This window comes from Camellia sinensis, chromosome 5 (genome assembly GCF_055761805.1).
Source record: "Camellia sinensis isolate YWXY chromosome 5, ASM5576180v1, whole genome shotgun sequence".
Classification (NCBI taxonomy): Eukaryota; Viridiplantae; Streptophyta; class Magnoliopsida; order Ericales; family Theaceae; genus Camellia; species Camellia sinensis.
Genome location: NC_138965.1, coordinates 104,414,215 through 104,431,560, shown reverse-complemented (window position 1 = coordinate 104,431,560; position 17,346 = coordinate 104,414,215). Strand labels below are relative to the sequence as shown.

The following is a 17,346-nucleotide window of genomic DNA, read 5'->3' as shown; positions in this document are numbered from 1 at the left end:
GGTAGTGGAAAATGGTGGCGGGTGGTGGCTAGTGTTGGGTGGTTAAAAAAAAAAAAACTGAAAACTCAAAATGGAAACACATTTTTTGTGTTTTCATTTTTTGACCAAATTTATAAACTGAAACCACTGATTTATAAATCAAAAATTTTACCAAACAAGTTTTTATTTGAGTTTTTTAAATTTTTGTAAATATAAACAGAAAACTGAAAACGTAAGTGTTACCAAACGACACCTTTGCTTTCTAGAAAACCTAGTAATTTATCTTTACAAAAATTTAGTAATTTATCTTTACAAAAAACACTTTACTGTATCATTTTTAAAATATTCTCTTTTTTGAGTATAAGGATAGTTTGGAATATTTTAAATAAATGTTTTTTGATTTATTTTTTTTTAAATATGTAAAAAACTAAAAAAAAATATTAATTGATATGACTTAAATAAGTATAAAAAAAATAATTTTTTTTAATGCATGTCAAATGCCTAATAAATTTTTAGATAAATTACACTAATAGTCTCTATAGTTTGGGGTTTGTGTCACTTTCGTTTCTAACTTTTCAATTGTGACACATTTGACCCTGAATTTTGAATCTTGTTCTAAATAAAGACAATTGAAGATATCATTAAATTTTTCAAGGGTAAAATCATCAATTTGATAAAATATAAACTAATTTGACAAAAATAAATGTCAAACAAATATTTTTAAATTTTTAAAAATTATTTCTACCCACTAAAAATAAAACTTGTAAAATTGATAAATCTTTTAGATATTTATTTATTTTACCAAATTAATTTTTATTATGTGTTTGGATAATGATCATGTAAAATTAATTTTAAAAAATTAATCATGTATTTTTTATTAATTTTTATCAATTTTGCATAATTTTATCATTAGTGAATAAAAATAATTTTTTAAAAAATTAAAAAAAATTTGATATTTATTTTTATCAAATTAGTTTATATTTTATTAAATTGACAATTTTGCTCTTGAAATTAAATAAGGGCAAATTACATATACACCCCTCGAGGTTTGGCTAAATTACAGATACCCCCCTGAGGTTTCGGAAATTACATCCCGCCCCCTGAGGTTTGTATTTTCATAACAATTTGCCCCCTGAGGTTTATATTTCATAACAAATTACCCCCTAATTTCTTATGCAAATATAGCATTCAGGGGGGAATTCGTAATTTCTCAAACCTCAGGGGGGCATCTGTAATTTAGCCAAACCTCGAGGGGTGTATATGTAATTTGCCCATTAAATAATGATATCTTCAATTGTCCTTATTTGGAACAAGATTCAAAATTCATGATCAAATGTATCACAATTGAAAAGTCAATGATCAAAGTGACACGAGTCCCAAACTACAGGAACTATTTATGCAATTTTTTCTAAATTTTTTTTTTAAATTTGATTTATTTTTATCAATTTAATTTTCACTTTTAAAAAATTTCTTTGAAGTAGACGTCGTAAGCATGTCGTCCCCATTTAAGTTTGAATCAATTTATTAGCCCACATGGCAATATTTGGTCTTAGATAGTTTTCTCAAACATAAATAAAGTGGAACCACGTTTATCATAGTGATGTGACTGAATTTCAAAACAAAAAAAAAAATAGTTCCACTACCGAGCCTGTATGGGATGTGGCTCGAATAGCTCAAAAGATGTTTTTCTCCCAAAAATGTGATGCACGTGGAACTCATGTGTTCTGGTTTGAATATCAAACAAATGAAAATGAAAAATAAAACACAGAAAAGAGAGGAGATAAGAGAGAAAGAGAGAGACGGAAACAAGATGACCTCCGACTTGGGTGTTCATTGACAATCTCGACGACCACTGACCTGGTGTTCACCGACGACCACCGACCTGGTGTTCACCGACGTCCTCAAGTAAAATATTAGGTAAGTTAGTTCTATATTTATGTCGATGTTTCCCTTTATTTATCTCTGTGTCGCAGACAATTTTGACATTTGTTGATATATAGAACTCTATTGATTAGAATGATTCAATAGGTATTTTGAACTTTATCTCTGTGTCCCTTTATTGTTTTTTTTTTTTTTTTTTTTTTTATCTAAGATGCATTTGTGAGAGGCAATTGTGTGATGTTTGCAAAAAAAAAAAAAATTTGTTTTTGGTTGTTTTGGAATGAGGCTCAGTTAAACATCTTCTATTGTAGTCATGCATGCCAATTGTTTGATGAAAGTCCCCATATTTTATGTTATAAATTGAAGAGAAAAGACAACCATTGTTCCTGCGATGAAACTGATGGGCAAACCTTCAATTAATTAAATTATGGATGGAGAACCGTAAGCATTCAACATGTCCATAAAATGAAATTTAATTATGTAATTTAATTGAAGAGAAAAGACAGCCATTGTGATTGAAGGTTTGCCTATCAGTTTCATCTCAAAGCACAGTTCTATTCTGATTTTATAGGCAAACCTTCACTGAAAGCACATGATGTGGAGAACCGTTAGCATTGATTTTATGAGCACAGTTCTGTTCTAATTTTATAGGCAAACTTTCACTGAAATAAGCACAGTTTTGTTCTAATTTTATGATCTGTTAGAAAAATTAAAAGAACCTTACCTTACCTTACTGATTTTATGTTATGTTGGAGAACCTTAGGAAAATTGAAATGTTGTGTATGAAAAATCACCCAAGTTGCATGTGATTTGCGTAAGATTATCATCTCACTACATGCACTTACACTTTATTTCCTGTGTGGTTACTGGTTATGTTGTTTGAATTTTGGTTTCAAGCTACATGCTTCAATGGACATTGATTCAAACAATCCTTCATTAAATGGGACTGAGGAAGTTGAAGAAGCAAAGAACAATCCATCATTAAATGAGATTGGTAAAGTTGAACAACTTAAGAAGGGAATGTGTTTTAGCTCAAAGCAAGAAGTATATTCGTTTTATGCAAAACATACGAAACACCTCGAATTTGCTGTAGCTTATAGAACACAAAATATTGGACAAGATGGGGAAGTAAAACACTTTGGAATTGAATGTACTCGGGCACGCAAGAGAACAAAACAATCAGAAGTACATCCTCTCGAACCATCTTTGTCATCATTTATTGAATGTAAAGCAAAGGTTAGAGTGACTCTATAAAAGGATAGAAGATTTAAGTTAACCACCGTTGTGCTTGAACATACATATGACTTGATTCCTAGTGACTCACGGCATTTTGCAATAAATAAGAGAATTCTTACTCCTGTAAAGAGAAGACTAGAAATAAACAATAAAGTAGGGATATGGGTGATTAGGAATTTTCATTCTATAGTTGTTGAAGCAGGGGGGTATGAGGCATTAACATTTGATGAACGAGATGCAAGGAATCACATTGAAAGTATGAGAAGATTGAGGATTGGGTTAGGAGAAGTCGAATCAGTTGTACTTTATTTTCATAAGATGTAACAACAAAATTCAAACTTCTATTCTGCAATTGACCTCGATGAAGATGGTCACATGCGAAACTTGTTTTGGGCGGATATAAGGAGTAGGGCAGCTTATAAAGCATTTGGGGATGTGGTTTCATTTGACACAACCTATCTCACAAACAAATATGATATGCGATTTGCTCCTTTTGTAGGAGTTAATCACCATGGGCAGCCAATTTTGCTTGGTTGTGGGCTGTTATCTAATGAGAACACTAAAACATTTGTGTGGCTATGCAAAGAATGGTTAAGTTGCATGTTAGACGCTCCTCCAAAAGCTATAATAACGAACTAGTGCAGAGCTATGCAAAATGTCATTGAAGTTGTCTTTCCACAAGCTTGACATCATTGGTGCTTATGGCATATAATGAAGAAAATTACGGAGAAATTGAGAGGATATGCCCAATATGAATCGATAAAGTTTACTTTGCAAAATACAGTTTATGTTTCTTTTACAAAAGATGAATTTGATGAAGAATAGCAAGCGATGATTGCAAAGTTCAATTTGGATGATAATGAATGGTTGGGGGTATTATACAGTGAGTGACATAGGTGGATTCTTGCCTATGTAAAAGACGTTTTTTGGGTTGGCATGCCAACTACACAACGAAGTGATTGTATGAATGCATTTGTTGATGGATACATGAACTCAAAGACAACTTTAAAGCAATTTGTTGAACAATATGATAATGCCTTGAGAAGTAAGGTCGAGAAAGAGATGAAAGCAGACTTTAAATCTCGAAACAAATTGTATGATTGCCTAATGATATATGAGTTTGAGAAGCAATTTTGTACAGCCTACACGAATACAAAATTTAAAGAAATGCAAGTAGAATTGGAGCGACTATTGTATTGTCATGCGAAGCTTGTGAAAGAAGAGGGAGCAATTTGTACTTATCATGCCAATGAGGCTGTTCTTGTCTGTGAGAAAATGAAGACAGTGGAATTTGTTGTATACTTTAATGCAAGTGAATGTGAAATGCAATGTATGTGTTGGTGGTTTGAGTTTAGGGGCATTATGTGTGCCCATGCAATTACTGTGCTACTTGAGCGGTGCATATATCAGGTTCTAGATAAATACATTGTATCAAGATGGATAAAAGATATCGAAAGAGGTTACACATGCATTCTAACCACATGCACTAAAGTCGGGGTTGTTGTTAATGCAAAGTTGCATGATAAATACCACAAGATGTTGGATGAAATCCTAGAAATTGCTGCTAATGATAATGGTAAACACGAAGTGCTTGATCTTGGGTTGATAGAAATAAAGGATAGAGTGAGAAAAGATCAATCAGGTAGTGCGAGTCATGTGCCACCTTCTACTAGTAATGCACCAACTTTTCATAGTTCGTCAAAAAGTCCGTCTGCTCGTAGTACTACAAAAGCAAGTATGTCTCACAAGATGCTTAGTCCTATGCTTGCTCACTAAAAATGTCGTCCATATACGAAACGAAAGGTTAGCAAAGTGGATGAAATAGTGAATCGGTTGAAGGGAAAGAGTAAAAGGCCTCCAAAAACACAGGTAAGTCCTTTTCTTTTGTGTCATATGGAATTTGCTGAATGTTTTGAAGATAAATTATTCACCAATGTGTATGTGTCTTACTATTGGGATGTACGGTCCCTCAATTTCAGCTCGGAAGTTAAATTTTCTTTCTACAGATGATATGCAATACAATACTTATCATGATTCGGTATGTATTTGAATTTTTATGTTGTTGGTTGTTTTTTATTTTAATGTCTGAAATGTATAATGAAATTGTGTTACTATAATCATAAGACGACGCAAACTGCACCTTACTATTTTCCTTGCATGGATGGCACGCAATAGAGTATGTATGTACCAATATGTGTTCAATGTCTGAAGTAAAATATTTGTTCTTGTTTTAATTTATATATATGTTTCTGGACAATATTTGTAAAGTGTACTTGTTTATTAAATAGGCACGATTTAGGCCAATGCAAACGGTGGACAATATTGGAGGCACATCTCATACTCAATCAGGAATGATGAACAACATTAGCAGTCAAAGTTCGACAATCGTTTCAAATTTTGTTGACTTGAATGTAGATGCAACTCCAAATGTCCCATTTTTTTTTAGTTTCACATTAGTACTTTGTATTTTTTTTTATTTTTTTTGTACTTTTAGTCCTTTTTTTTTTCTTTTTTTTTTGTGGAATGCTCCTAAGATAAGTTTGTTTGTAGAATACTATGAATGATGTTTAACTATAAAATTAAATGGGGCAGATTGATGATTAACTATGAATGATATTAAATGATGTTGAATGGGACAGACTGATGATTAACTATAAATGATGTTGAATGGGACAGACTGATGGTTAACTATGTATGATATTGATGATTAACTATGAATGATATTGAATGGGGCAGATTGATGATTAACTATGAATGATGTTGAATAGGGTAGATTGATGGTTGACTATGAATGATATTGATGATTAACTATGAATGATGTTGAATGGGACAGATTGAGGATTAACTATAAAATTCAACTTTTACTTCTGCTAAGATGCTGAATAATGTTTGTGAGCCTTCACAGTTAGGTTGTTCATTTGCCATTGTGTTTGTACTAATTTTTTTTCCACAGTTTGCTGAATCTGTTCAACCTCCCCATGGTAAATGAACTATAGTTTCCATAGTTTGATTTAGCTTGAGCTTGCTATGATTTATATTGTTGCTGCTCTAGCTGTTTTGCTGGTGTGGTGTTTGTTGTGATATAGAATGGTTCATGCTATTCTGGGGTCTTAGTTGTGGCTGTGTCTCATGTTGCCTGGTATCTTAGTTGTGGCTGTGATATAGAATGTCTCATTTTGTTGTTGCTATATCTATGCAGTAGTGCTGCCTGTTTTAGTAATTCAAAATTTGTTCGACTTTTGAACAAAATAGATTTGGAGTCTCTTAAATGACTTAATTCAAACATCACAATATATCCATAAATGAGTTAATTCAAACAGTACATTAAATCCATAATTAAATTACATGACATTCAATTAAACTCTTAACATTCAACATGTCCACCATTACATCCGTAATTAAATTACAACATCACATTCAATCAAACTCCTAACATTCAACATGTCCATTACATCCATAATTACATTCATCAAATTTTCCAAAAACTAACAGTCAAGCATTGAAATTCTTACATAATAAAGTACAAAACAATACAGACTACAATTACATAAATCATAGCCTTGAAATTGTTGTCCATCCTTTGAAGCCTTCTACCATGGTCATGTATTTCATTTTCCATCTCAAAAAGCCTTGCCCTGACATCATTCAATTCTTCTGTTTGGATAGCTTTACGAGGTCCACTATTGGAATAGGTTGTCGAGGTAACATTCCCATCATCATCGTTTGTAAACTTGAAGTAATTGCAGTGTTCTTTGTTACTCTACAATGCATGACAATCAATTATTTAATTTGCACAAATAATTTCTGAAAGACTACAAGTTTAATTTCATAACACATACTTACATATTTGGATAGGCAAACAAAAAAGAGACGCCCTTGATTTCCATTCTCATTGATTTGTACAATATACATTGCAGCTGTTTTTCCACAATCACACATTCTTGGTTTTAATCTAATATTGTTGTTGTTAATAGAAGAAAAAGCCATTTTTAATCTGCGTAAACAAAATTCAAAATATTCAAATATTAAAGACAGATGCATCTTCAAACCATGTTTCCATATTTCATGTCTTCAATGCTCTATGATATTCACCGAACAAGTGTCTTATACATTCAAAATTCAAATTTTATGTTTAGCAATCACAAACCATAAGGGTTTGTGTGCTCATTTCCATATATCAAAGGATAAACTGCACATGGTGTAAATCATAAAGTGAAATTCATCAAATTCCACAGTCTGTTGAATCCTGCATATCAAGCTAGTAAATCAAACGTTTTCTTCAACCATAAGGCAAAGAACATACAAATTCATCTAATTCAAGAACATACAAAGAACATTTTCTGCACATGGAACATACATTTTCTTTAAGCAGAAGGCAAAGAACAAACATTTTCTGCATATCCTGCATATCAAATTCATCTAATAACAAACATTTTCTGCATATTTTTCCATTGACATTTATAAAAATGTAGATAGACGAGTGGAATAAATAACTATTTATTAACAAAGTTATTAGTTGAAAGAACAAAAATTTAAATTTTCTTTTGCAAACTAGAACGCAGGCAGAAACCTTGTAAATACAAATATATTAGCACAAAGAGTCTGATTCCAATATAACCAAAAAATAAAAAATAAAAATTCCACACATCACATTTGAATTCAGCATATAAAATTAGCCATATTTTTTCTATGTGGATTTTCATCAAACAATTGGAATGCAAGAGCCAACAATGGAAGATATTTAACATAGGGTCTGATTCCAGAACAACCACAATCCACAGACAGCAGATCACACAATTCAGCAGTTGCAAGAAATTGGGAAAAATTTAACTAAAATTGTGATGAAACCTAATTTTGTGATACACAGGTTAACTGAAATTATTGGGACAAAATACAAAACCCTAACCCTAGTTTTGTCATCTAGAGTTTACCTGAGATTTGAGTGTGAGGGTAACCTTCTGAGAGGAGTGTTCAGAATCTCCACCGAGCTCGCTGATAGTCCTTTCCACAGTACAACTTTCTGACGTCGTTTGGGAGGAAAGAGGAGGTGATAGGCTCGAATGACTCGGAAATGAACCAGAAGAGGAGATGATTCGGAAGAACGATGAGAAACAGAGCAATTGAGAGAGATAGAGTTGGGTATAACACTGAAAGATAGGAGGTGATAAGCGCGATTGATTCGAAAATAAACCGGAAGAAGAGATGATTCAGAAGAACGATGAGGAACAGAACTATAGAGAGAGAGAGAGAGTTGGGTATAACACTGAAAGAGGAGAGAGAGCGAGATAGGAGTGTTATGGCGCGTGAGCCCACGCTTTCGGGCCATTTGAGCCAACACATTCGAGCCCTGAAGCATTTTTGAAGAAAAAAAAATTAAAGTAAATATAATTTTTAACTAAAATTGTTAACTATTTACCTATTGAATCCATTGAACCTAAAATAAATAATAATAAAAAAAAACTCAGTCTCACTATTTTGGATATCCCAATATTTTGTTGTACTTGTAAATTGACTTAGTTTTGATTACTTTTGTCAGTATAATTGGATATATAAGAAATTCAGGAATTTTCATGTAAAGTATTATGTGAATGTTAATGTTGTTTGGTTGTATATAGAACTAAAAAGATGATATAATGAAATTGATAATGTTTTGCTAAATGAACCTGCTGAATGAAATTTCTGACTATGTCATATTTATGTAAAATTTTAAATACATAACTATAGTTTTTGAATTATTATTCTTTCGAGTAAAATACTACATAAAATCGGAAAAAAAAGTGATCATTGCACACAAGACAGTGGGTCCATATTAATAAATATATGTAAGACTAAGGGGTGGTTTGGGATGTTCAAAATAAGTGTATTTTTTGACTTTTTATAATAAAAAAAATGTGTAGAAAAGTAGAGAAAGTGGATAGAAAAATAGAGAGAATATGTTGATTTGATGTGACCCAAATAAGTATATATATACAAAAAAAAAAATGTGCATTTTTTTAGTGCATGCCAAATAATTACTAAATATCTTTGTATTTAGGGTAAATCACACTAACCTCCCTCAAGTTTATATTAATTATAGATACCGCCCCTCAAGTTTTTGAAATAACAATTACGTCCTTTCTGGTTTGCAACAGTATTTTAGTTACCTCCCCATGCTACTTTTCTACCAACAAAAAGTATTGGAATTGATGATCTCTTTTAAAATTCTCACTTTACCCTTCATCCATTTTAATAAATAGATATCAAGTTTACAATACTAAAAAATATAAGTCCTCTAACTACATTCCAAAATTAATGATGCTAGTATTTTTGAAAAAAATCAAACTTGTTTTATTATTATTATTTTCTATTTTCTAAGCACAACAAAAATTGATTTTGTTTTTTATGAACACAATTTATTTAGTATTTTTCTTTAAAAAGTGAAAAAGTAACGGGTCTTTTCTTCATACTGTTTATCAAAAGTTATATATTCAATATGTGAATCACATAATAAACCAATTAAGGGTAGCCTTTGCAAATTTTGATAATATAATTATTTTCGAATTCATTAGCTCATTTGGACATCAAAATATTAGTTTAGTGATTTTAAAAATCAACTAAGGTAAAATGGTAAAATCAACTAAAAAGCTAACACCATCTTAATATAGGACAACTGAGGGGAGGTAATTGTCATTTTAAGAAGGGCAAATTGCGACAGTAGTTCTTGTATTTTGGTCCTTGTATCGTTTTAGTCTATAATTTTAATTGACTCGATTTTGACCTTGAATTTATGATTTTGTTTCAATTTGATCTAATTGATTACAACTCTTAGTATTTTTTATAAAAAAATATACATATAAGTGGCATATGTTATATTTTTTTGAGTAAAATTTTAAATTTACTAACCTTAGTGAGTTAATCTCGACCAATTTAGTAATTATTTTTAGTCAAAAACACATATGCATTATCAATTAAACTAAATTGACACAAAATTTAAAATAAATTGTCGATTGAAAGCATAGAAACTAAAATAATACAATGAGCAAAATATAAGGATCACTGATGTTATATGCCCTTTTAAGAATCTAACGCAGATATATGCAATGTTTTAAGCCTCAGGGGAGGTTGGTGTAATTTATCCTAAAAATTATGTAGTAATAATTCTAATTTTTCTTTTTTATTGACAGAAAAGTAGCAGGGGAGATAACTGAAATACTACTGCAAAGCAAAGAGGAGGTAACTGTCATTTCAAAAACTTGAGGGAGTTATCCATTATTGTTATAAACATGAGCGAAGGTCAGTGTAATTTACCTTGTATCTAATATAATGAAATTTTGTAAATAATTTTTATAGTTATTTTTGTAATTTGCATTTAATATATGGGCATATATTTGGATTTATTCTTTCTTCCAAATAACAGTCCATACAAAAATATATATATATATATATATATATATTTATCAAAAATTTAAAAGATTAAAAATGTTATGAGTTTGAATTTTGAAGCTCTTCTGATAAGAGGAGAGACATTATCATATTATGCTAAAATTTGTTTTGATCTTCTTTAAACTAAGATACATTTAACTCTCCCAATCATCAGTGGCAATAGAAATATTCTCATTTCTTTTTTTTTTCACTATTTTTCACTAATTTTTATTATTAAGACGTACTATGCAAATACAAGAACGAGTAGTGAGGATATCACTCCCACAATGACAATTAAAATTCGTGTACAGAAAAGAAGACAAATGTTCAAATTTATAAAGCCATAATAAGTAGAAAAATATAGTTAAATCATACATTGATATAAATGGTTTTGATTGGTAATGGAATGCTTTGTGACCAATTTGTTGATATGAGAATGTCATGGTTGAAATTTACAGTGAACTATTTCATATGCCAATCCATGAGGCAACAATCTTACACTATAGTTTATCAGAGATAGAATAGGCATACAATCAACTTTAGATCCAAAAGAAAGAATCTTAAAAACAATAACAATTTGTCTAATTAGTAGCTAAGAACACTAAGACAGAATGGTTGAAACAACCTTTGTGATCCACAAAACACATCACCACTCTGATGGGCTAGGCAGTGGCTCCATATGATCAAATATATCTGCTGGGAAGTCATTGAAGAAGCTATCCGGGGTCGCAGGGTTTTCATTTTCTCCCCTTCCACCACATGGCAACACGAGAGGAAGCTGTGCCATGTCACCAATGTCAGAAGCATCGACATTCCCAAACACATCCAGAAAGGTGGGGTCCATGAGTTCTCGGCTTCCCAACCCGAGTGGATCATCCGGTTGGAGTTCTGGAATTATAGGGAATGGGACTTGTGGTTGTGACTCGTTGATTCGATTCTTCTGATCAACAAGGTTGAACTTGAGTTGAAGAAGGTTTTGGTCGCAGTTGAGCATGTTGGGATTTAAAAGATCCGGTAGTGGTACCATCTTGATCGTATGGGAGTTGTCGATCAAGGATGAGCAGCATGATCGGGACTTTGACGATGATTCTTCCTCCATTGATGAATAGCTGAACTTGGGTGCCTAAAAAATTGGAAACCCGTGGTTTCTAAAACAACAGCAATGCTAGGTATCATGAAAAACCTTTCATGAAAATAATCATAAAAGTTTCATGACCCTTAGATTACATTTAGAATGAAACACCACACACTAATCAAGGTAATCAAAGGATCATAAATTTTTCATGATCATTTTCATGACAAAATTTTCATGATCTCTAACTTTTTCCCTAAAACAAAATGCAAATATTCAAAGTAACAGACGAATCTGCATGAGATTGTACTAAATAATACAACAACAGCAATCATAATTTTCAGCCGCTCTCTCTCTCTCTCAATATTTTAATTCCTATTAATACACTTTCTTGAAGCTTCCTCATTAGCCTTTCTCTTGCAATTCCTGTTAGTTCAATATTGCAATACATGATAATCTTTGCCAGAAAATGCTATTTCCAGTGAACTTTTTGGTCACTGAATCCATACATATTCTACAAAGAAAATGTAATACATATATGAAATATCTTATAAGATTTTCTTACTACCTTTGTACCTATTGAAAAGTCTAGTAAGAATTCTGTTTATGTATAACATTACTTATTCTACAAAGAGGTCAATTAATCAGGAAAAGGTTGGAGTAAAACTTTTTCCTATATATCAGCCCATTATGGTGCTAACTTGATTTTGAACACAAGCTGATAAACATAGGATAAAATTAATGGGTATCTGCAGAGAGAGTTCTGTTATTTATCACCAGAATTTAGAAGGGGTAGAGATGGAACTAAAATAAGGTCTATGCACCAACATGGAAATTCAATCAAATGGCTTAAATATCAAAGTTTACCCAACAATGCTAGGAACACAGAATAGATCACAAAATGGTTTACCGAATAGATCACAAAATGGTTTACAGAAAATGAATTGAAGGTTTGGATTAAACCAAGTTATGGAGGGGTCTACAATAAGAATAGATCTCAACCTATAAATACGCTTTTTGTGACCCATTCTATATTTTAATTATGTGTTCTTAGCATTAGTGTAATTCCAAAATAAAGCTAGCACATCCCCACCATTATTTTCAATGCTGGCCCTGAGCATGGGCCAATAAAGCCATGGCCTAGGGCCTCTCAAAATAGACTCAAAAAATGCGCCGCCTTCTATTATGGTTTAATATAATATATTAGGTATATTTTAAGTTAATTTTTTTTTTTAAAAAGGCTCAAACTAACTTAAACTAAATTGACCTATTAAAAAATTGAAAGGCCCATTCAAAAAAATTTATATTGTTATTCATTGAAAATAGATCCAAAAAAAGAATCATCCTATTATAGTTTATTGTAATATATTAGGTATATTTTAAATTCAAAAAAAAATTAAGGAAGACCCAAATTAACTTAAAATAAATTGACCCATTAAAAAATTGAAAGGCCCATTTAAAATAATTAGCATTGTTATCCATTGAAAATGATTTTGCAAAAAAAACTAAATTATGCAGTATAATTGATTTATTTGCTTCTAAAAATGCAAGAAGAGTGATGATCAAGCGACATTTATTAATTGTTATAATATAATACTAAGTATTTTTTGTGATTTTAACACAATTTTTTTGTCTTTTATCTTTATTTTTTTTTTCATTTTTTCATTCAATGAAAAAAAAATTGTGAAGGGTCCCAAAAACTTATTAGTTAATTATTGACTTTGAGCCCAAAAATCTCCGGGTCGGGCCTGATTATTTTAAGCAGAGTCTCAGATTGGCATTACCCATGGGAGCTTTAAAACAGGGAACAGGAGAAAAAAGAGTTTATTAGTGTTATTTTGCCATTTTCTTTGAATGATTAACATGTAAAATGCCAAGTCCAGAAATAATTACAAATTAATAGTGTGCAAGTGAGACACGTGTCTAGTCAAATGAGAACTGTGCAATTACTTAGACTAGTAAATCAGCCCACCTTTATTTAAAGCACTTGGTCCCGTTTGGTAGAGCTGTAGAAAAGTGATTATAGATTATAACTTAACAGATTATGGCTTATAACTGTGAACATAAGCTGTTAACCTGTTTGGTACAACTGTGTGATTATGAATTTAAACAGTAGAGTAGTGTTTGGTTAATAAGCTATAAAATAGCTTTTTACTGTATAATTGTTCTTTCTACCCTTATATGATATAAAAATGATTATTTTGTCATTTTTTTTCAGTTTTAATTTTCATTAATAAAAGTTAATATAATTAGTATTAATTAGTATCAATTAATATAAAAATTGATACATTTGCTAAAAACGAATGGAAGTATTATTGTCACAATTATTTTTCATTATAAATTAATTAGTATTAATCAATTGCTTAATTAGTATCAATTAATACTAAATTTATTAATTAGTATCAATTAATGGCTTAATTAGTCTCAATTAATACTAAAATTATTATTTAGTATAAATTAATATTAATATTTAATTTTTATTAGTATCAATTAATATTAATATCAACAATTGTTATTAATTAGTATCAATTAATAATTAATTCATTACAAAAGTATACAATATTAATTTATTAATAATTAATACCAATTAATATTGATTTTTTTCTTTTTCTTGAGAAATGTATAATTTTTTATTTTTTAATTAACATAAAAATATACAATATGAATTTATTAATAATTAATACCAATTAATATTGATTTTTTTCTTTTTCTTCAGAAATATACAATTTTTTATTTATTAATTAATATTAATATTTAAGTATTGACGAGGGCATTTAAGTAATTTTAGCCCCCCGCACCAGCTGCACGCTTAAGTCAAAAATTTAAGCATCCCCTGATCAGCTTTTGAGATAAGCTGAAAAATAGCTTAATTTAAGCTATAAGCTGGTTAACTTAAGGTGCACCAAATACAATATTTTAGCTTAAATTAAACTAAAAACTGAAATAAACAGCTTATAAACTTTACCAAAGAGGCCTTTGGTCCCCAATTGTAAGACCCATAAAATAAAACAGACAATTGTGAGTGTGTGTGAATATGTGTGTGTGAGAGTCAATTGTTAATTTGCCATTTTCCTAAGAAGGAACACTACCCTAGTTGATTAACATGTACAACTCCAAACCCAAATCAATTCATATGATTAAAAAAAAATAAATTAAATCACTACCAAAAGTTAATTCAGAACCAAGTGTTTTTCTTCTTCTTCTTCTTTTTCTTTTTTGTAATAGGACCTATAGGTGTGCTTTTGAATGTGTATGTCAAATTTCAAATTTCTTACCTCGGTATTAGTAGGAACAACATGAAGAACAGCAACTTTCCTCCTGTTCTCTGATTTGGACAGTGGTGGTGCTGTTTGTAGAAGCCTAGCCAATCTCTTTTGCCTGCTACTCCAAAAATTCTTGACGTCATTGTCGGTCCTCCCTGGCAAATAGGTTGCAATTTTTGCCCATTTGTTCCCAAACTGTGCCTGCAATTCTAGCACTGTCCTTTCCTCCTCTGCTGAAAACTTCACCCCACTTTTTTTGAGAAATAATAGAATGAGAAACATTATAAAATACATACATACATTCATCAAATATAACATGTACAATTATTACATAAATAAAGCACGAAATTTTCCGTACTCAAAATCTTTGTTTCATGTACCTAATGCATTCACAGTTACACAATTAAATCTTGAGATTTGCATTTCAAAGTTAGAAAAAACAAGTACATAAACAACAAAGTTAGTCACATAATTGGGCATATAATGTATATGAACGGATAAACATCACTAACAAACCCTATAAAAACTTGGGAAAAATATTATTTTAACATTGAAGACCAAAAGGCAAGGGTGAAAGTTTTTACCCTTGTGTAATTTTGTCCCCATTTAACAATGACCTGTTATTCCTCAAAAATGGTATCCATTCATATATACTGATTTCTTTATTCGTAGCATAACTAATTTAAGAATGCAATGGAAAAAAAAATAATTTCAAAAAAGTGAAGAGTAGAAAAAATATAATTTTTTAAATGATGGAGATATAAGACTTGCACAATTTAATAAATAAATCACATGTGCTTTCATCACTTTGAAATTACTTATTTATTTATTTTGTTGATATTCTCTCCAAAAAAGAACGGAGATTTCAGATAGAGAAAATCCTTGTATGGTGAAAGAGAAAAAAGAAATATTATGTGTGAAAGGAAACAGAGAAAACATCAGTGAAAAGAAAAATCCATGGACTAATCCATGGAATTGAATATATATACGCATTATTACATTCACACCATACTCACACACACACACACATGTTCTCCAGAGAGAGAAAGATGAATATAGACCAATTGAAGAGAAACCCATATTACAAATATCTTCCCCTTCTTCATATAACATATACACCTAAAAAATATATATATGCATGCAAGTAAAGTAAATATATACATGTATATATAGGAGAGCAAGAGAAAGAAAAGAAAGAAAACAAAAATCTATTGAAGAGAAGCCTATTGAAGAGAAAGAAAAGAAAGTAAAGTAAATATATACATGTATATATAGGAGAGAAAGAGAAAGAAAGGAATAAAATGGAAGCAATCAATTGAAGAGAAACCCATTACAAAAATCTTGTTCAAATGACACATACATCTACATAAATCTATATACATATAGAGAGAGAGGGAGAGGAGAGAAAAAGCATACTTCTTCAAGTTGGGTCTGAGTTTGTTAACCCAACGAAGGCGACAAGACTTGCCAGTGCGGTTTAAGAGACCTTTGGATCGAATGGAGCTCCAATCTCTTGGGCCATACTTGTTCACATGCTTTATCAACACTTCATCTTCTTCTTCCTTCCATGGTCCCTTCCTTATCTCTTCAACCCCCATTACTGAAACTTCTTTACCATCTCGATTACGACGACCCATTCATTGATCTTTCATTTACTTCACACACACACACACACACCCACTAATTAATTCTACTACTAATCAACAATTCAGTATTCAATTTCAATTTCAAAAACCCCAAAAAAGTTCACTTGTTAATTCTAGTTTCACCCAAATGTTTCAGATTTCTTCACTTAGATTCTGTCTGCAACCCCTCTCTCTCGCTAATGTGCTGTTGTGGTGGCGGTTAAGGCGGTTACTGCCACCACTCACCCACTAAATAGTATATTTCAGTCACATTTCCAATTTTTTCTCTGTTCAAAATAGTTAGGTGAAGTTACACAAATGCCCATTAATTTTTTATTTTATTTTCTAATCTCAGCCTTTTAAGAAAATTAGATTAGACAAGGGTTATGTGTTTAGATGACATTGATGTATACTGGAAGGTATGCACCTCTATATAGAGGTCCAACTTAGGTGGGTTTTATTTAATTTGAATTTTTTTAGGGTTTAGATAAAGTATTTTTAAATTCGGTATGGGTTTGAATAAAAATTCAGTAGTCTAAATTAAATTTGGATGAATTTAGGTAAAAATATCAAACAATCCGAACAACTCGAAACCTGAATTATATATATAAATATATATAAAAAATATTGAATTTACATATAAATTATTAGTCATTAGATGATATTAAAGTAATTTAGATTATATTGAATATATATTATATACACAAGTAACACAATACAAAATCGGATTATAATTCGGGTTAGGGCAGACAACCTTAGATTATAATCTGGGCTTAGGCAGGGCTGAGCAGCTCTAAACATAACTTGGGTTAAGCTTGGACAATTTCTCAACCCGCCTAAACACATCCAAGTTGCACCCTTACCTCTATACGGCTGTGCAGCTACAAAT

The 17,346-nt window shown here is 30.9% G+C and overlaps 1 protein-coding gene across 1 annotated transcript; it reads right to left on the bottom strand.

Annotated features, from left to right (window-relative positions):
- Nucleotides 1-10,904: 10,904 nt before the first annotated feature.
- Nucleotides 10,905-16,634, bottom strand: LOC114266743 (transcription factor DUO1-like). The gene is made up of 3 exons (XM_082867992.1): nt 16,249-16,634; nt 14,845-15,082; nt 10,905-11,620 (listed from the first exon to the last, which is right to left on the bottom strand). The coding sequence occupies exons 1-3, from the start codon at nt 16,467-16,469 to the stop codon at nt 11,144-11,146; spliced, it is 936 nt and encodes a 311-aa protein (XP_082724118.1). The 5' UTR covers nt 16,470-16,634; the 3' UTR covers nt 10,905-11,143.
- Between the last annotated feature and the right edge of the window lie 712 nt (nt 16,635-17,346).